The sequence below is a fragment of the Pelodiscus sinensis genome, chromosome 6, assembly GCF_052426305.1.
Source record: "Pelodiscus sinensis isolate ZL-2025 chromosome 6, ASM5242630v1, whole genome shotgun sequence".
Lineage (NCBI taxonomy): Eukaryota > Metazoa > Chordata > Testudines > Trionychidae > Pelodiscus > Pelodiscus sinensis.
Genome location: NC_143057.1, coordinates 122,697,317 through 122,718,212, shown reverse-complemented (window position 1 = coordinate 122,718,212; position 20,896 = coordinate 122,697,317). Strand labels below are relative to the sequence as shown.

At 40.7% G+C, this 20,896-nt stretch overlaps 1 protein-coding gene across 4 annotated transcripts in view; it reads left to right on the top strand.

The window, feature by feature from the left end:
- PIK3C3 (phosphatidylinositol 3-kinase catalytic subunit type 3) overlaps window positions 1–19,491 on the top strand; it is a 132,320-nt gene extending 112,829 nt beyond the window's left edge. For all 4 annotated transcript variants that reach the window (XM_075932756.2, XM_075932755.2, XM_075932754.2 and 1 more), the window contains 2 exons: window positions 11,818–11,943; window positions 18,468–19,491. In XM_075932756.2, coding sequence (XP_075788871.2) covers window positions 11,818–11,943; window positions 18,468–18,482 — 141 coding nt within the window. In that variant the 3' untranslated portion in view covers window positions 18,483–19,491. The remainder of the gene's footprint in view (window positions 1–11,817; window positions 11,944–18,467) is intronic.
- The last annotated feature ends 1,405 nt before the right edge of the window (window positions 19,492–20,896 follow it).

Here is a 20,896-nt window from a genome sequence, read left to right as displayed (position 1 = left end):
TCTTCCTGATGCTGATGTAATGGGGAAGTCTCATGTTTAATGTCAGATTCAAAATGTCAGATTCAGATTTCCAGTTTTCCAATTATATGTGTTAGTACATGCCAGGGCAGTGAACCTCCTCAGGCTCAGGGAAAAAAACCTCTTTTGCTGTCCCTCAAACTGTAGAGGACTAAAATTAAACTTGGTGAATAGTAACACCTCGCAGACTGGAAAGTGAATCAGTGCAACTGCAATAGTGCCTCGCACCCCAGCAAAAAATGCAGCCTACGGAGCCTTCTTAGGACTCTTAGTCTTGACTACAACTAGCAGGAAGGCTCAGCATTTGATACTGGCAAATGATTCAGCTTGTGGCTCAAGACTACATGTAGTTGAAGACTAGTAGCCTTAATCTTTCTTGGCTCTGGTTTCCCCATCTCCTCCTCCCAGTACCGCATACAAAGAAAACAGTCCCAGGGACTAGCACCTGCTTCATGCTTCCCCACCCCTCTGCATGAAACTCCCTCACGCTAGGGATGTAAAATCCCATTAAAATGTTAACTGATTAAACTTTATATGCGTAACTGGTTAACCGGCCCACCTGTGCTGCAGTGGGCCCAGCTGAGCCAGGCGCCGATTAGCCTGTTACCCCGGTAAGCACCCCTTTACATCCGTACCTCACGCTATGCCATCCCTTGCTTAGTCCCTTCTAAAGACCCACTTCTGCCTATAGAATGTCATATAATTAAAACAACCCTGACAAGTAAAGGAGGTTTCCTCAATGCCTCCCCTGCCCCAGACAAGATAATTCCTTTATCTAGATCTTCCAGTTTCTAGTTTGTCTTTTTCTGCTAAATCTTAAGATTTCCAGAATAGAGACGGGCTTCAAATCTGTGTATGTTAAGCTGCCATTGTATAAGTAGTAATCATAATAGAAAGACCTTTTTTTTTCCAGCCAACACAGCTTGCTTTCTTTTTTCTGTGCAGCTGCTACAGTAATTGCTAATTGTGGTGGGTTTTTTCCAATATGGCAGTGCTATATTTTTTTTAATAAGTAAAATCTGCAATCAGTTTCAAAGCCAGTCCCTCAAAAGGGGGATCGTAACTTTCCAGATATAAGGTGTGTGCAGCATTGTCACACTTGGGGAGAGGGGGAGCCTGCCATTTTGAACAGAACAGCCAGATGGCTTGTATCTGTCCTTCATAGCAAATATGACCTTTAAATTAGAAAACATCAGGGACTAGTGATTCATCGACACACAAAGAACTCAGCAAGCATTAAAGAACACAGTGCTCTAATTGACTGAGCTCAGCTTCAAATGTTCATTGATTACAGTAGATGTCACTACTGTTCCATTTATAGGCCAGGATGTGGTTGAAAAGTCCTTTCCCCTGGCTAGCAATTGATAACTACATCTCGGGTAGTTAAATATGTGAAGAAAGGCAGTGAGATTGAGGTGATTCAAGTGGAGGAATTTTCTTGCTGGGGAATATAATAATGTCTGGCACTTATAAAGCACTTTGCATGTTCAGATCCCTGTGCAAATATTAACAGATCTGCACAGTGCTTTGAGATGAGTGCCAGAGTTTGTCAGCAAAACAGGGAAATGTGGGAGACTTTGGGGTTTTTTATTCATGGATATTTCAAAAGTTGAACATTTCTGTATCTATTCGCAGTGTGTGCCCATTTTAGAGACATAAAAGTTGAGGCAGGAGAAGTGACTTACTCAAGGATATGGAAGTTGTCACTGGGAGAACTTGGCAGCCTGATCCAGTCAATGGAAGTTCTTTAGTTCAGGAAAAAGAACAACTTCTTAATAATTCTTCACTCTTGTGCTTTGAGATCCTTGGTAAAAGGCAATATAAAGTACTTTAGCAATAACTAATTCTCTTAATACTTCTATGAAAAAAATAAGTGTTATGCAAATTTGATAAATAGATAAGTTCTAGAGAGTCCCTGTTCTAATCACTAGACAGCAGTTCATATTAATGAGGCAACAGATGTGAGGCATCTGATTAACATTTGGGATGTTCCTGTAGGTCAACTATAGTATGGTCAAAGATAGCTGACTTGTTGTAGCTAGTAGGGCACGCTACTAAATTAGTGAAAGTCAGTGAAGCACACACACAGCTTTACATAACAATTCAGTACTAGAAACTAGTAATCTGGAAGTAAAATGTGCTCTTGTGTTTGCCTGCATACAGTTTTGGACAGTTGTTCACACTTGTTCCTGGTTAATTGCTTAAATAGATCAGTCTTTTTAAGAGATGGAGTCCTATAACTTACCCCTGTATTTCTGGGTTTATTCATGCTGAGTTAAGACTCTTCTTTTGACTCCCTGTAGCAGTGTAGAGGACATTGATATATTTTCCGCTGCTGATTGGAAAGATTTGGTCCAGTTCCTTTCAACTTCTCATCTATCTACTACTCTGGAGTAGTGTGGAGGCTCTAATCTTGTGGGGGAGTTCAACATCAACATGATTTATTTTTCCCTAGTGCTCTTTTGCATAGCAGATATGTACCACCTTCTTCAACAGGTGGTCCCTATTATATTCTACTGACGGGAATAGACTATGCTCAGAACTGGAGCTCTGAAAGTAGTACTGTTCAGCAGTCTGCAAATGTGACCCACATCAGATGCTGATCAAGAAACTCCCCTGTACATCAGCCTGAAGAGGTGAAAAGCACCTTCCTTGCCACAGAACCTCCATCACGCTCCACCGGTACCAGTGCTAAGTACCCTGTGCTGGGACCTTGCCGTAAACCAAAGAAGTACGGGCATAAGCATGGCAGTAGCGACGAGGAGTCCTGTGGCACCTTATAGACTAACTGAAGTGTAGGAGCATAAGCTTTCATGGGCAAAGACCCACTTATGCTCCTACACTTCAGTTAGTCTATAAAGTGCCACAGGACTCCTCGTCGCTTTTGCAGATTCAGACTAACACGGCTACCCCTCTGACACATGGCAGTAGGTCTCCTTCCAAGACTAAGAAGGATTTGACACTGTCCATGAGTTCTGGCTGAGAAGGAATCATTCATTTCAAGTTTCACAAGACTTGAGAAATGATCACACTGATCACTGGATTCACAGGCACCGATTATGGACCTTGTAACTTTGCCAGCATCCCAGGATCCATCAGTCTCAAGATGGTCCCCTTCTCCCATTCCAGAAGCACTACTACTAGAAGGCACTGACAACAGGATGGTATTACCCACACTTCTTGATCCCATTTCCTCCAATGGAAAGGATACCATTGGTCCCAGGAGACTTGAAAGCTTCTCAGGTCCCCATAAGTTATTCACACTGAAGGGACTCCCGTCTCCACAATCCCAGATCTAATCACCAAGTCTAAGGGACCCTTCACCTGCTATATTCCTGCTGCCTCCTGTTCTTGTGGTTCTAACAGCACCCTCATTTGGAGAGGTTTCTCACTCTTCTGATTCAGTTGATACAGATGTACCAGATGGTCCGTCCCTCCACTCCCATTCCAGAAGCATGACTACTGGAAAACACTGACGGCACCATGGAATTGCCCACCGAGTTGGTAATCAGCACCATTGTCACAAGTTGTGACAAAAGAGTCATCCGGGCTGGCCAAACCAGAGCTCACAGCCCCAGTATTGACCATCAAAACAATTCTGCTCAGTTTAGGAGGTCTCCCCCATTTCACCACCACAGTCCTCTTCAGGTAAGCACTCTGACATAGCTCTGGATGATGCACCAATTAGCCAACTCTGGTGGTTGCGATGGATCTGGAGCATCATCTCTCATCTTCTCCCGACATGCCAGTATATGACTTTTGCCAGATCCAGGAATTATTGTGGTTAAAAGCCAAGGCCCTGGAAATTCCCTTAGTCAAGACAGTCAACACCAGCTGATTGACATCTCTCACACTTTCATAGCATCAAGGGTGGCCCTATCAATCACTGTATAGCAGACGCCAGCCATGTATGCATACAACCAGGCCACTTCTGACCATTCCAAGCAAGAACACCACCATTCCACTCCATCCAACAGAGAGGGCAAGAGGCCTTGTTCTTGTGGGCAGAAAGGTGTTCTCCTTAGTGGGGCTCCAATTTTGTATTTCCATTCTTAGCCTTGAAGATCGGAAGATCGCATCCAATTCCAAGCAGTTTTGTAGGAAGGCAAGTTGCAAGCCAGTTCAGGAGACCCGCAAATATGCAGAAACACAGGCATCAAGGGTCTCCTGTATATTAGTTTAAAAATATATCTCTGTCCAGCGATGCAATGCTTCCTAGCCCTGTGCTGAGTCACTGGCACAGAGAATAATTTAGGGGAGTATCATCTACTAACTCTTCAACTCCATCTCCCGTACCATTTCTGTTTCTTGGATGACTCCCAACCTGTAACTGAGCACTAGAACCCAGTTTTGTCTGGGATCTGTTGAGATCACATAGCAAAGTGGCTTTAGGATTATATTGCAATTTTCCTTTCTTCGGTAGCCAGCTGAACTCACCTTTGAGGTGAGCCTGCAATGAGCAGAATACAGTTGAGAGATTTTTTTCCCCCTCTATTCATTTCCTTTGTGTTGAATTTTAAATGGTGAGTAGTTTCTTCTATTTGCCTGTGCTGACCCTTGTTCACAGAAGGGCTTTCCTTACTTCATCTGCGTGACCTGCCTCCTCCACAGTCAAGTTGCTTATGAAGACTATAAGAAACATACTACCATTGCCATTTTTTAGGGAACTGGAGTGTAGCTTTCTTGTCCTAATCCCATATATTTGTTAACATAACTGCTTATTTGTTGTTCTTTCCTTTCCCCAGATGTCTGTTATGGGGATGAGAATTGTGCCTCACCTGTATTTGGAAAATGCCTACGACACTCTTGGTGCTACCAAAATTAACATTACTATTAATGTGCTGAAGTTAGAATCCAATTAAATAGTGAAAGACTTTAAGCCAGGAGTGGAGAACTATTTTTGGGTCAGGAGCTGCTGACCCACAGAAAAATTGATTGGGGGCCCCACACAAGTAAGAAGGGGGGGGGGGGCTCACTGTGGCTCCCTGACTGAGGAGGAGAAAAACACTCTCCACATTCCCCTTATACACCAGAGCCTGGGGGGCTCAGCCTAGTAGATTTTGTGCGCTCCAGCCCTAGGGGGGAGCAGCAGGATGGCTGGAGCACCCAGGCTCCCCAATGCCATGGGGTGCCCTGAGCCTCAGAGGCTAAATCCACACAAGCCGAGGGCCACATCCAGCTCCGGGCCTGAAGTTCCCCACCCTTGCTTTAAGCCATTTAGGGCAGTGACTGTCTTTTTTGTTCTGTATTTTTGTACAGTGCCTGCCCCAGTGGGGTCCTGATCTAAGATTAGGGCTGCTAGATGTTACAATAATATGAAGCCTTAAAAGACAGTCCAATTAATTTTTTATGAAACCTTTTAATCTTTGTCCCAGCTTCTCATTCTAGAACATAGAAAGAGTTAATATTCATAGGAATTATGTTTAATTTGATTCATTAGAAGAGTTTAAGTTTTAAACACACCTCTGTGGAATCTAGGCTGAGAAATCCAGCTAGGCTTATCCTGTACATATTGAGCATAGGATGTTCCTTTCTGTTTAAGTGACAGCCAACCAGGATTAGCTTTAAAAGCATTCAAAGGAGAGTTTGTGTAATTTAAACTCCAAAAAAGAGGTTGTATATAAGTTACCAAAGGATAACATGTTTGCTTTTAACATCTTTACAGTGGGAACATTTTCAGATATGAAACATACGAATTCAGGTATTTCTGATTTCCAAAAATAATTTGATCTAAAACATGCAGCTCTTCCCAGTATTACCTGCTCTTTGAGAAACAATGGGTTACTTTGCTACCGAGAGATTAGAAGTAACACGTAAGCATTAGTTTTGAAAGCCATAAGTCAGTGTTCATTAATCTTGTTTCTGATACTCCTGCATCTCAAGAAATAATTTGTCATTTCATGATATTCCTTCTCCCCGAGGCTGTAGCAGTCGTTTTTTATTGCAGCACTGAAAACCTGTCATGCAAGGATCTAGTGCTCAGTAGCATTTGATTCTATTGTTAATAGCAGTCTCATTTTAATCTCTAACTGTAGCAGAATTGGTATATTTGGACAGGAATGTGTGCCAGTCTTCTCTCGGGGAAGGCAATAAATATTTAAGTCATTACCAGCATGTGGCTGGTACAGCGTCTTAACATCAGTAGCTTTAAGGCTCTCAGAGAGGACATGCTTCTACAAGCACATTAAAAGATGGATTGAGTAAGAGCTTGATTACAAAAATTGCACAGAGCACAGTTTAGCATTACAGCAGTTTCATTGTTTCTTAAATAAACGTTAACCATTTTTACTGATGTGGTCATAATGCCCTCGCACTGATTCAGGAGGATGCTTAAACATGTGGACAACTTTAAGCTTGACTCTAGTCTCATTGAAGTCCATGGTGGACTACCTCCTTGTTTAAAGTATCTTTCTGAGTAGGGGTCCTACCGACTTGGTAAATGTTGAAACCATATAATAACAAAAACAAGAGGCTTATAATTTAGAGAAGAATGTTTGCTTTAGGCAAGTGATCAACGTATAAATGACCATTTGCTATAGGGATGTTATGTTACCGAGCACTGAGTGAGTGATCTTGGTTTTCAGCTCTTGATTGTGATCAGTGTGTGCATGATGGGCTATCAATTGTATAACTGTGATTGGGGATGAAGGTAAAAATATTTTTTTCTTCTGATGCTTTTGGCCTTCCTGTGCCTTTAAAAATGGCATGACATTGATTGAAAGGCATGTAGTATCAATCTAAAAACATACATTTGCTCATCTGTGGGGTTTTTTGTTGTTGGTTTTTCTTGTTTTCTCTGAGCAGTTTGAACACTCTTTTCCAGTCATCTTTTACTCATTAGCCTACTTCTTTCTCTTTCATTATATTTCTGAGATTTATCTGTCTAGTGTTTACAACCACGTTTTATACCCAGAATTCAGTTGCTAGAGCACTTCAGGAAATTGTGGGGTAGCTTGACTAGTTGATGTTATATCTTACAGTAATAACATATCAGAGGGGTAGCTGTGTTGATCTGTATCTTCAAAAACAATGAGTCCTGTGGCCCCCTAAAGATTAACAGGTTTATTTGAGTGTAAGCTTTTGTGGACATAAACCCACTTTGTCAGATACATGGAGTCATGAAGAGAGCGCTCTGAAATTCTGACATGGATTTTTAACAAAATTTGTAATTTCTTCAGTGTTCCAGAAGATAGAAAAGAGCAGCAAATGTGCCAATATTTGAAATGATGATCAGGGTAAATATAACTGGATACACAAAGTCAGTCCTGACTAAATTCATGAAAAGGCAGAAATGGGATTGTTGGTAAAGACCTAATCAACAGGATTTTCAGTAAAATAAATCTTGTCACACTTGACCTTGCTTTTGATAAAATTAGAATTTTGTTTGATAAAGGTAGCTGGTTTGTTATAATAGACTTTTGTAAGTCACTGAGGGTATGTCTACACTACCCCGCTAGTTCGAACTAGCGGGGGTAATGTAGTCATCCGCAGTTGCAAATGAAGCCCGGGATTTGAATTTCCCAGGCTTCATTTGCATGAAGCCGGCCGGTGCCATTTTTAAATGCCGGCTAGTTCGAACCCCGTGCTGCGTTCTACGAGGAGTACAGCTAGTTCGGATTAGAAGCCTAATCCGAACTAGCTACTCCGTGCCGCGTGTAGCCATGCGGCACGGGGTTCAAACTAGCCGGCATTTAAAAATGGCGCCGGCCGGCTTCATGCAAATGAAGCCCGGGAAATTCAAATCCTGGGCTTCATTTGCAACTGCGGATGACTACATTACCCCCGCTAGTTCGAACTAGCGGGTAGTGTAGACATACCCTGACTTAGTTTTGCATGGTATTTGAATGAAAAAAAGTAGTAACATACAAAATAAATGTAGCCTGTGTTAAATGGATTAAAAACTAGTTAACTGACAGCGATAAAAAGTAACTATAAATTGGAGGATCTTTTCTATCAGGGTTGAGTTTAGTGGGTTACTAAAGAGAATTGTTGGGTCTTTGTTCAGTATTATCAGTCATTTGAAAGAAAATACAAAATCATTGCTGATCAAGCCTGCACAAGAGAAAAACGTATAGTGGTAAATAATGCTGGACTGAGATGACTTATAGAGATGACCGTATCACTTTGTACAGAGTGCTCATTCGATCTGCATGTGTTTTAATAAAGCCAAATGCAGGGTCAAAGATCTAGTAACAAAGAATAAAAGTCACAATTACAAACTCCAAGGAAGTATCTTGCAGTGCAGTAACTCTGAAAAGTATTTTGAGGATAATGGTTGCTAATCAACTGAACATGATATCCCAGTACGATGCTGTAACTAAATGGGCAAACATATTCAGGGCTGTATAAGCCAAGAAATAAAACGTAGAAGTAGGGAAGTAATCTCTCTCTGTATCCAGTTCTTATCCAATCTTTAAAAAGGATGTTGATAAGGATTCAGAAAAAAAAAGATACAGAAAATATTCAAAGTCTTGGAAACAAATGTATAGGGAGAGACTTAAGAAGCTCAATATATTTAGCTTAACCACGAGAACGTTAAGAGATTCAATCTATAAGTATCTACATAGCAAAGAGATTTCTGATAATGGACAGCTCTTTTCTCTCAGTGGTTGAGAGCTGAAGCTGGACAAATTCAGAAGAGAAATAAGGCACAGTGTTTAAATAATGAGGGTAATTAATCACTGAAACAACTTACCTAGGGACATAGAGATTCCACTATCTCTTGAAGTCTTTAAGTGAAGACAGAATGCCTTTCTGAAAGATATACTTACAGCACAAAAAATGCTGTGCTTGCAGAGAAATTCCTGAGGTTCTGTGACTTTTGTGTTTTGTAGGGATGTCAATGTGTAGCCTAGGCTTATTGGTTAATCCTATCAACGACACTGTGTCAGAGGCAGCAAGAGGTGGGGGAGGCAGGAGTCAGTGCCCATGGGGAGCCATCCGGATCTCAGATAGATTGTAGCAGTGTGTAGGGTAAGCGGTGCAGGCAGGAACTTGAGCACACGGGAAGCTGGCTTTCAGGCTGGCTCCCCGCACGTATTGGTTCCCACAGAGCCACTTGTCCCCCCAGGCTGCTGCCTCACTATCAGAGGCAGCAGCATGAGGGGGAGGGCGTGGGACAGGAGGATGCTCTATCAGATGCCAGCACAGCTTCTGTCTGAGGCGAGCTAGGGCTCCCCGCAGACGGGTAGCAGCAGGAAGCTGGTCTTCGAGTAGGGCCAGGAGTGCATTAGCTGCCAGCCTGTCCCAGGGACTATCAAATAGTCGTGTAACTGCTAAAATTTGATACAGTTACATGATTATTCAATTTATTCACATTTGATTGACATCCCTGACTTTTATAACCTTTATGACCAGTATGGCTATGTCTACACTACAAGTTTTCTTGGCAAAAAATATGCTAACGAGGGACTCATTTACATGAGTCATTATCTCATTTGCATATTTTCTGCTGATCCATTTTAGCGCAAAACCAGGCAGTATGGATGTTTTCTTTTTGCACAAAAATCCCCTTTTCCGCATAAGGATCTTACTGTTCAGTTAACTAACCTCTGCACATGACCTTACTGCACATGATCAATAGACACCAACCTTGCACATGCTCACTGTAGTTATTCTCCACTTAGACACTTGTTTGTTTGTTTTTTTTTGTCAGGGCACCATTTTAGAAAGCCTAGATTTTCACTGAGCATGCTCTGGGTCTGTGTGATTTTTTTTTTTCTTAGTCGGAATAGAAATAAGAAAAACAAAGTTGAGACTGGAGAATTTCTCTAGTAATAAAAGCCAGACAATTTGCTCTTTTTTCCTTAATTATAATTCTCTCAACATTTAATTTGTGTACAATTTGTAAGTATTGTGCAAATTTGTAACCGTTTTTAAAATATGCTGCTGTCAAAACAACAAAAGATGTAAGAGTAGTAGTGTCTCCAACCAACTGTTCACATATGAAGAATGTAATTTGAGTTAATCAAATTCTCACCTACCATCTGGAGACTGGTTTGCATAGGAGCAATGTGCTCATCCTTATACTGAGTCTATATTCTTTACTTAATTGCCTTATAGTTTCAAAGACTTTTTTTCTAAAGTAACATTAGGCAAAATTAACTTTGCAGGCTTTCAACAACGATTAGAACCCTCCAAAATATTTCAGCTGTCTACTCAGAATAAAAGAGCTTTGTCTCACCCACATGTGGAGATCAAACTTGATGTCTCTTAATGAACAAAACGAACCATTGTTTGTTTAGACTCTTATAGTGGCACCCATTGATCTAGCTGAGCAACTCATAGGCTGCCAGTTTTGAAACTTTGGCCTAGTCTACACTGCCACTTTACTGTGCTATAACTTTCTCACTCAGATGTGAAAACCACCTGGTGCGCAGCAAGTTACAGCGCTGTCAAGCACTCGTGTAAAGAGGCTCCCAGTGCTGGGAGCTTTGCTACTCCCCTTGTGGAGGTGGTTTCCCTGTAGTGCTGGGAGAAATTTCCCCAGCACTGGTGCCATAACCACAGTGCTGTGCACTTCAGTCTTAGAAGGGTGGGCAAAGCCTTTGTGTTAATAGATTGGACGCTTCACCCAAATCATGTTTCCAAAACCAATATTTTTGTATGTGATTTCAGTTGGTGATAGAAATTACTTTTGCTTTGGCGGTCAAAAAGGCAAATAGGATGTTAGGAATTATTAAGAAAGGGATAAAAAATAAGACACAGAATATCTTACTATGGTAGGCCCACATCTTGAATACTGTGTACAGATGTGGTCTCCTCACCTCAAAAAAGATATTTTTGCCTTAGAAAGGGTTCAGAAAAGGGCAACTAAAATGATTAGGGGTTTGGAACAGGTCCCATATGAAGAGAGGTTAAAGCAACTGGGACTTTTCAGTTTAGCAAAGAGGAGACTAAGGGGGGGATATGATAGAGGTCTATAAAATCATGAGTAGTATGGGGAGGGTGAATAAAGAAAAGTTATTTATTAGTTCCCATAATAGAAGAACTAGAGGACACCAAATGCAATGAATGGGTAGCAGGTTTAAAACTAATAAAAGAAAGTTCTTCTTCACACAGCACGTAGTCAACCTGTGCAACTCCTTGCCAGAGGAGGCTGTGAAGGCTAGAACTATAATAGAGTTTAAAGAGAAGCTAGATAATTTCATGGAGGTTAGGTCCATAAAAGGTTATTAGCCAGAGGATAGAAATGGTGTCCCTGGCCTCTGTTTGTCAGAGGCTGGAGAAGGATGGCAGGAGATAAATTGCTTGATCATTGTCTTCAGTCCACCCCCTCTAGGGCATGTGGTGCTGGCCGCTGTCGGCAGAAAGGCTACTGGGTTAGATGGACCTTTGGTCTGACCCGGTACGGCCGTTCTCATGTTCTTATTGAATTAGACTGATTCAGTAATAGGAGTTTCTTGGTCTTTCAGATGTTTCCCCTTCTTCACTCTTCCCACAAGAAATGCTTACAGAATAATAGGATTGAATTATTCTGACCATATATACTTGTCTACAGCTCAGTTATGTTTAGAGTCCCCAATCCTCCAGGGTTATCCTGGAGTCTCCAGGAATTAAAGATAAATCTTTAATTAAAGATAATGTCATGTGATAAAACCTCTGGGAATTCACCCAGTCAGAGATGGCAACCATAATTATGATGAGTCCAGTGGCAGCTGTATGTGTTACTTGGAAGATGGATTTTTCCTTGTTTTTATATCAATGTAGTAAAAATATAATTGTAGTGTTACAGGGACAAAGGGATTTTTCTTCTTCTTCTGTATAAAAGGTCTGATCTTTTTCATCTCTTCCTACCAGGTGCAGGACAAGTTCCGTTTGGACCTCTCTGATGAAGAAGCTGTACATTACATGCAGAGTCTAATTGATGAAAGTGTCCATGCTCTCTTTGCGGCTGTGGTAGAACAAATACACAAGTTTGCACAGGTCAGATACTATGGATTGATGGGCTATCTGTGGCCTCGTAGCGCAGAGGTGTATTGCGAGTGCTTGACTGTGGGAACAAAGAGATGATTATTTTGCCAGCCTGTGGTTTGTTATGGAGTTTTGAAGTTGTTAAAAGGCGAGTGAGCTCAGAACAGCTGTCAGATGATCAGTGACACTGAAGATCCTTAAGGCAAAGCAGTATCTGTAATTTGGCACCATCGGTGGCTCACCCAGAAGAGAAGGAGCTCTTAAGGGCCTGCTATTGCACATAAGGGATTTAAGCAACTAGTCAACTACCCAATAAGCAAATGCTTATTGGGTAATTGAGTAAGAACTTGAGTAGTCGCTTCTCTCCTCCTCCCCCCTCGCCCCCCGCTGTCTTCATCAAAGAGTGGTAGCAAGAAGGGGGAGCAGGAGCCAGTGCTGGGGGCAGCCGGTTTCAAATTCCATTGACTACTTGATTAGCTGACTAATTGAAATTTAACACCCCTATTGCACATTTGAACAAGTTAAGGATTTCCCATCACGTTAGCTTTGAAGTGTATTTATTTGTCATTTTCTGCCTATGTAGTAAAGATTTGGAATCTTAAACAACGTTTAAAATTCACAGTCCACAAAACTTTGAACTAGTTAGAAAGATAGTCCTTTGCGTTGTTTATACAATCTGCTATCAGTTTTTCCACTGTAAAATAAACTGTGTGATTATATTTCTCTTCTGACCCTTGACCCCTTGTACTAGCTGTGCATTCCCCTGGCAGATTCTGGAAGCAGTAGAGAGCTGTGTTCGCTTGGGGACAGCCCTCATAAAAACATCTTCCTTTGGCAGGCAGAACTAGATAGCTAAACTCTTAATTTGGAGGGTACTGTTGAGCCTTGCACGTACTCTGGTTTGGCATGGGCCCTTAGGGGTAAAGTCTACTTGTTGGACAGAGCACTGTGCTGTCCCTGAATCCTGCAAGATGAGGACCTGCCACCTGAGCATGATACTTTAAAAAGAGAAATTTTAGCAATTAGGAATAAAGCTCTCCTTTTCCTGCTCTTGCTTCAGTCTCCCCACAACTATTGACGCTTGTTGATGGTGGCTGGTTTGTAAACAGTGTATTCTAATTATCTTTATAAAACTCTGCTGTCTCCATGGGGAAATATTCTCCCTCTCCACTCTCATTTTTAATATCAGACTGCACACTTCCTTCTGTGAAGAATGAAACTTTAGCCACATCACGTGCACATGCTATTGCTTCTGTAGTCCATTGTGAGTGTGATAAGATAGTTAATACCATTCTGCAATAAAATGATATTCACAAAAGCATTTGAGTTCATCTTTGAGGTCATAATATTTTTCTGACTTCTCTAGCTCACATTTATCAGGCATTTGTTTCAGACAGCACACTGTCTTTTGGCTGTAAGGATTAGTCTCATGAGGAGACTTGCAATTCAGAGAAGAATCAAGAAACTTTTTTCTCAGAAAAATCAGTGAGGCTTCCAAATATTTTTTTAGAATAATTTATTTTCCAAAAGACTGATCAAAATCAAATATAAAACTAATTTTCATGTGAGGAGGACTGTTTCTATGGCTGTCCTATGGCCAATAGATCTTTCACTTAATCCTCTTTTTGATGCATACTTGTGTCGTTAATTTTCAAGTAGTATGTTACCCAATAGGAGGAGGAATCCGTTATTTTTTGTCAAGGTCCAAATTTCTTTGCTAAGGTATAGTTAAGATCCAGACTCCAAAGGAAAAAATGATACTAAGTAAATAAAAAGATTTTGGGGTCCATTCAGAAGTGTCAGGATTTTATTCCATGGTCTGCCTATTGATTATTCCAGCCATACAGATTCAACAATATAAGCTTAATTGTGGGAGAGCTCTAGGTTGGATATTAGGAAAAACTGTTTCACTAGGAGAGTGGTGAAGCACTGGAATGGGTTACCTGGGGAGGTGGTAGAATCTCCATCCCTAGAGGTTTTTAAGTCTCGGCTTGACAAAGCCCTGACTGGGTTGATTTAGTTGGGATTCGTTCTGCCTTGTGCAGGGTGCTGGACTTGATGACCTCCTGAGGTCTCTTCCAGCTCTCTGGTTCTAATTTACTTAACTGTTTTTACATGTGAATAGAATGAAAATTCAGAGAAAGAGAAATCATTCATATTTATAGTTGGTCACACAAGGTTACTATGTTATTAGGTGTCAAGCAGCGATTGGTTCCTACTGAGAATTGAGTGTGGAGTCCTAAGAGTACAAGTATTAAGAAGTTACCACCTTAAATTTAAAATAAAAAATCTCACAAGTTTTTTTTTTAATTTTGTTTTTGTGTTTTGCTGTGACTAAACACTGATTTTTGTTTTTGAACAGACCACATAGGCGTAAGCAGGTCTTTTTTTTTTTTTTTAATTAAAGAATGATGCTAGCCCTTTCCTAGACATATTTGCAATATAAGTTCATTTGTCTTAGATGGCTGTCAGAATTTCCCAGTTGGCTGCTAATGCATTTCCCAAGCAACTCTAATAAATCAGAGTTCATAGATTTGATCTTAGGTATCCATAATTAGACTTGTTCATTCATAATCATCTTTTTCATTTACCCACGGTTTTTAAATTGCAGACGTGTTTGATATAGCATTTAAAAGCTGTTTTAAATTGTGCTGAGTAGGCCTTTAGGGCATGGCTTAGCATACATAGTTTTTACATTGATTGTAGGGCTATACTTGTAAAAGTCCCTGATTGAGGAAGACAAAGGTTTCTAATAGGATGGGACGTGTACAGATGGCTGCTTTGTTTCTGTGTCTACATTTCCAGTATATAGTGGAATTGATTCTGTGGATGTAATGTAAATAACTTGCCCAAATTTGAGCAAACTTTCACAGGAATGGCAAAAGGCACATTCCTGACCCAAAGACCACCTCTGCCAAGTTTCAGGTCTCTTTTCCTTTGCAATAGGGCACATTAGAGATCTTCAAAGAAAAAGTGGTCAGAATTTTTAACATGTATAACAATGAAATGTCTCACATCTGAATACTTGGACACGGCTGAAGTGTTTTAGCTAAATTTTTCATCCCAAATAGTTTTTCAAAATTACAAGCAGAACACAATAGTCCCTTCTGGCCTAGGAATGTATGAAACTGAACTGAAAACAAAGTTTTATAACGGGAAGTGTCAGGCAATAGGCAGTGCTACAACCCCCTCTCTAATTCTAAGCTCCATATTTCCCATAGATTCAGTGTCTATATTGACACTGACATTAGTAAATGACGTTAGTCTTTGAATGTAAGCAAACTTAGGTGCTGAGTAGACACTGGAGTATACTCGTTTTAGTGCCTTGTAATTAGGAATGTAAAATCCTGGTTAATCAATTAACCAGTTAAACTTTATGCTGACCTAATGTTTAACTGGTTAACTAAGCAGGATTTCATTGATCCATCCTCCTACCCTGTGGGGATCCTGCTCCCAGCCCCCGTAGCAGCTGTGCTGGAGTGGCCTCTGCGGCAGGCAGGGGATGCTCTGTGACACGCCCGAGCCACCCCGTCCACAGAGAGCCCTGCGGGGCTATAGGAGCCTCGTGTCCACAGCAGGCTGGGAGCTGCTCCAACCCTCACTGGTTAACAAGCACCGGTAAGCATCACCTGTTATCCTTTCACATCTCTGTTTGTAATAAATAGGGAGTTCTGAATGTAGGACAAAATTCCTGCCACAGTTGTCCATATTCTGAGGTGATGAGCACCCGCAGTTTTCATTGACTGGCAGTTGTGCATGCTCAGTGCTCTGAAAAACATAGCCTGAAAAGACATGCGAGTAGAAAACAGTCTAAAAAAAATGAGCAGGCATCTCATTAACAAACCCAAAGTGTGGTCATGGAAGTGGGAAACCTCCATGAAATGGATGCACTTTTAGAAATGATTTCAGAGAAAGGAGAGGAGGTAGAGAATGCTAATCAGGATCCTCTTCCAGGTTCGGGGCCTTATGTTGGCGTGTGGCTACTCATGCCAGGAACCTATGAGAGGAAGCATGCAAACAGGTCCTAAACCATGGGAGGGCAAAAAGGAGCAGTGAAATATGGCCAGATAGGGCTGTTCAAACTGAACTTTGAGACTGTTTGGTTTTTAGAAAAAAGTGAATGCAAAAATTATCCGAAGGAAATAAATGTGAGAACAAAGCTGTGTGTTGGTACTATTGGAATTAGAGAATCATTAGAACATAGGAACATAAGAATAGTCATATTTGGTCAAACCAAAGGTCCATCTAGCCCTGTCTTCTGACAGTGGCCAATGCCAGATGCCCCAGAGATGAACAGAACAGGGAATCCTCACGGAATCCACCCCATGTTGCCTATTTCCAGCTTCAGGCAGAGACTAGAAACTTCATCCCCGCCCAGCCTAGCTAATAGTCCTTGATGGACCTGCCCTTCATGAATTCATCTAGTTCTTTTTTTTAATCCTATTATAGTCCTGCCCTTCAGAACATCCTCCAGCAATGTTTAATGCTTGGTAATCAGTGTTCAAATCAATTTTCTCATTATCCAGCCTTTATTTTGGAGAGGTTGCTGCTAGGGATGTATAGAGGTAACCAGTTATCTGGTAAGCATTGCCTTACCAGAGTAACCAGTTAACCAGCACCTGGTCAAGCCAGAGCAGCCCCCTACCCGTGGTGCACCTCAAGCAGGGGAATGTTCTAGCCTACAGACCAGAGCAGCCCCGCCACCCCCAGTGCGACATGGCAGATGAATTAAACATATAGTTCAGCCGTGGCCAGCCCCCAGCTCGCAAGCCACTCCTGTCGCCACCCTTCCTCCCAAACAGCCCCCGCCGGCTCCCCCCCCAGCTTCCCTGTGCTTACCAGGTCAGAGCTGCGCAAGATGGCAGCCTCCTTTCTAAAACTTTTTTTTTTTTTTTTTTTTGGCTTGACAATTCTGGTGCAGCTCTTTGCATTTTTTTTCCACCACTGTTTTGACTCTGTTTGTTAAATGGGTTGGCCATCCCTGATATAGTTTAACCAGTTAAAATTTAGATGGGGTTTTGCATCCCTAGTTGCTTCATAAAAATTATAGGACTCACCTATGTAAAATAGTAGGTGAGTGAACAATCAATATTCAGTTAAATTTACAATAAACTGGTCATCTTGCACAATGGCCAAAATGTAATTTTCAGTTTTGCATATGTCATAATATTGTTTTAATGAATTGCAAATAATATTGTTATAAATAGCAATTAAAAATATTGTTCAAAATTAGGCACTTGTTTAAACAGCAGATATTGGCATAAAGCCATGCAGTTTGTTTGTATGAAATGCCCTTTGCTTCATTGTTTATGCTTGTTTATCCATCTGTCTATTTATTTTTCTTAACACTTCCAAAATGGACTTGCAAACACTAGTATGCAGTCTCTGCTGTTTGTTGCACCTGTTAATATAAGAGCTTTTACTAAGGTTGGTTATTGTAGTAACCATTGTATTTGTTCTTTTGTGTACCACAGTGTGTGTTTGAAGCTCTCGTCGTATAGAGAGAAGCAATTAATTTGGCATCAGTTGTGTTATTGAGAAGCAGTGGGAGGTTTTTTTCAGTTTTAAATAGATGCCAATTTTTTTAAAGAGACATAATTCAAAGAAATTTTGTTATGGAGACTTTTGGTTTAAAAACATGCCTAATATTTTTCTAAACTGTTTGAATGCCTAAGATCTTGTACTTCCTGTGTAATTTTTAATATCTCCATTTTCCGTACCTCAGTCTTCTCTTATTAGATGTCCCTTAAATGCAGTTTGATTCTGGTTTTTTAGTATAATTCTCCTTTAAAAAAGTGCAATGTTTGTGTAGTGACTGTTCAAGATTCAAGAATGTAGATATTAATTTCAATTCACATTTATAAATATTACATATCTAGTCTCTGGAGATGGTTATTTTCTTTTTAGCTGTAGTTGAGATGTTTATATAGAGAGAAGATGATAGAAATTAGATTTAACCATTTCCAAGTAAGGAAGTTACTAAATTACTGAACTTTTTTCCCCATAAAAATGACAAACTCAAAGTCTGTTACCTCTCAGGAGTATTACATTAAGGATTTTAATGCTTGTTCAGTGTTTGAAATGGTTTTCTCCAAAAAAAACTGTTTTAATTTGAAATTAGTAAGAATAAGCTGCCTTTGAATCATATTTGAGTAACCTGTTAGGAGATTTCTCAAACACTATGGGCCTAGTTAGCAGCTATAGCAGCATCCCATGTTGTGGTAGATGATGCCCCTTTCTCGTTTGCTGCAAAATTCCAATTTTGTTCTCCATATTGGAAAAGCAAACCCAGTAAACCAAATAAAATGCTTCAGAAGCCACAGAGAATGTGTGTGCTGGATGAAAACTATTTGTCTAGTGGAAAACCAAACATAAACAGAGTGTGTTTCATAGATATTTGTTCTGCCAAGGGTCATGAAGTTCAGCTGCCTTTAAGCATTTTTTGGAGTAATGAAATCTACAGTCCAGAGTACAATTACACCTAACTGATTTTCTGTGGATATCAAAGCTGAATAAACGTTTGTCGTCTTTTCTAGTATTGGAGAAAATAAACCCATCAGCTGCTTGGTGGAAATGGAAATGTGAGCTTGTGCTCAACAAGGACACGCTCTTCAGCCGTCTATGGACTTGTCAAGACAGCACCTGAAGGCGAGAACTGCACATTTGATAACACCGAATGCCTGGAGAGTGGGGGCTGGTTCTCTGATTTACTGCTATTATAATGTTTAAAAGGACAGCTATTTTAGACTACATGAATTTATTTCCCACTTTGGGCCTAGATATTCTTGTATATATTTCTTGTAAGATATTTAAACCATGTAGGTAAAATAGGCAAATCCCTGATGACTGCAAGAGGCTTTTGAAGAGAAATCCAAGCACTTAACGGTGAATTTATGTTTGTGTCTTGGTTGCTGACCTAGGAACTGAAGTCCATTTCCATACTTCACTTGGACATTGATGCATGCAGTGTGAAGCCTAGAGAGGTATAGATTGTGATTTCTCATTAGCCTAGGAAACAGAAGAGTTGAACTGTTTTCACCTGGAATTAAAAGTTGGAATGGATTCTTATGACGGTTTGGGATGTGTTCCCCTTTGGAAAGGACAATCATTTTTCCTTGCATACAAAAAGATATTCTGAAGGGCAGATACGTTAGCCAAATACTGAATTAGAAATACTGACTGAGGGTTTGTCCACACAGCCCATGGCAGCAAGCCTTTCAGCCCAGCTTAATAGACTCATGCAAGTGAGGCTTCTGCTAGCACTCTAAAAACAGCTGTGTGGACAGCATCTTGAAGTGGCAACCTCAGCTGGAATTCAGGCTCTTCAGCTTACGCAGAGAGGTAGGCTTCAAATCCCAAGCTGCAGTTTTGAAGTCCTTGCCTACACAGTTATTCGTAGAGAGCTATCCTGAATCTGACAACCTAACAGACTCCGCCGGAAGGCACAGTGATACACTCACTCACGAGTTCATAGTAAAGTTGGACTTTAACTATGAACGTTAATGTACCATGACCATATATAATATTTTCTTTGACACTAATAAATTCTTCCTTGATGCAGTTTTGAGATGTTTCATTTAAGTGTTTGAATTTGTCCTTTCCTGCACAGACCTGGCACCCTGAAGGATCACTTGTGGAGCTCTTGGTTTAATACCAAGGTGGTTGCAGCCCTACAGAAATGCTGTAAAAATAAGGCCAGAAGAAAATGACTGTGTCACAAGTCGGGATTTATGCTGACTCTGACTGATCGAGTACAATTAGCATTTCAGATTCAGCTGAGCCTTTTCAAAGGACATGTATGGTTTTTTTTTTCATAATTATGTTTTAAACAAGGAAGATAGGAGTGGGGAGGACAGCCTGGATGTCCATTTACAAAACAATGGAAAAAATCAACTGGTTTTAATCTTATAAATATCAAATGCACCTAATCTGCTTTAGGCTGGTTCCTGCTGGCATACACCCAGACAAGGGGCCTTGATAGAAGAAAGTCCACTAGGCACAGAATGCATCTATAACCTTACGTCTGCCATATGGCCTTCAGCGTTAACACAGCCCAGCTCCTCTTCAGCCTTTGCTGACCTAGCACATGCGCAGCTGTGGCCACTTGGGGATATATTTACACTGCAGTTAAAATCTGCAGCTGGTCTATGCTAGCTGCCTTGGAATCATGGGGCTCAGGTCATGGGGCTGTTAAATTGCCGTGTAGACGCTCCTTCTGGAGCATGCGCTCTAAACCATGGGAGGATCCTAGAGCTTGGTCTGCAGCCCATGCCCAAACATCTGCACCACTATGAAATAGCCCTTTCAGCCATGCCCAGTTCAGCTGGTACCTTGCTAGCCATCAGATTTTTAATTGCAGTATAGACATACTCAACTTAGTAAAGCTGCCCTTACCTTGCAAAACTTACTACTCCAGGAGAGAAAGGGCAAAGCTGAATTCTCTCCCAAAAATTCCCCACTGGACCATGGAGCCATGTTATCAGAGGAAAGATTGATAATATCTCCTTGCCTCCTTTGGTGAATCTGGCTCATTGTGTACAGTATTTTTCTCCCCCTCTGATAAATTCTCTCTGAAGAGCTACAACATTTTGCCCATCATCATGAGATGTTAGATCTAGTTCCGAGAATGTGGAACAGTATTGAGATTTCAAATGTATTAGAAATTTGCTATTAAAATGCTCATGTTGGGTGATTACCCTACTTACCAATCTAGAATTTAAGAAATTTGCCAATAGACTAATTAATATTATATTGATATTGAGACACTTCGTATTAACTTTCATTTTACAAATGGCATAAAGAGTTAAATAAGTAATAGATGTTATAAAGTATTAAAGATCAGTAACTTTTTTTGGTCAATTGTTTATTTGCTGAAAATTGCTTTTTCAGGCAACTCACAACTATTTGTGAATTTCACATGAATTTGCCAAATAGTTTTGGTTGTTTCTCCCCCTAGCTAGCATTT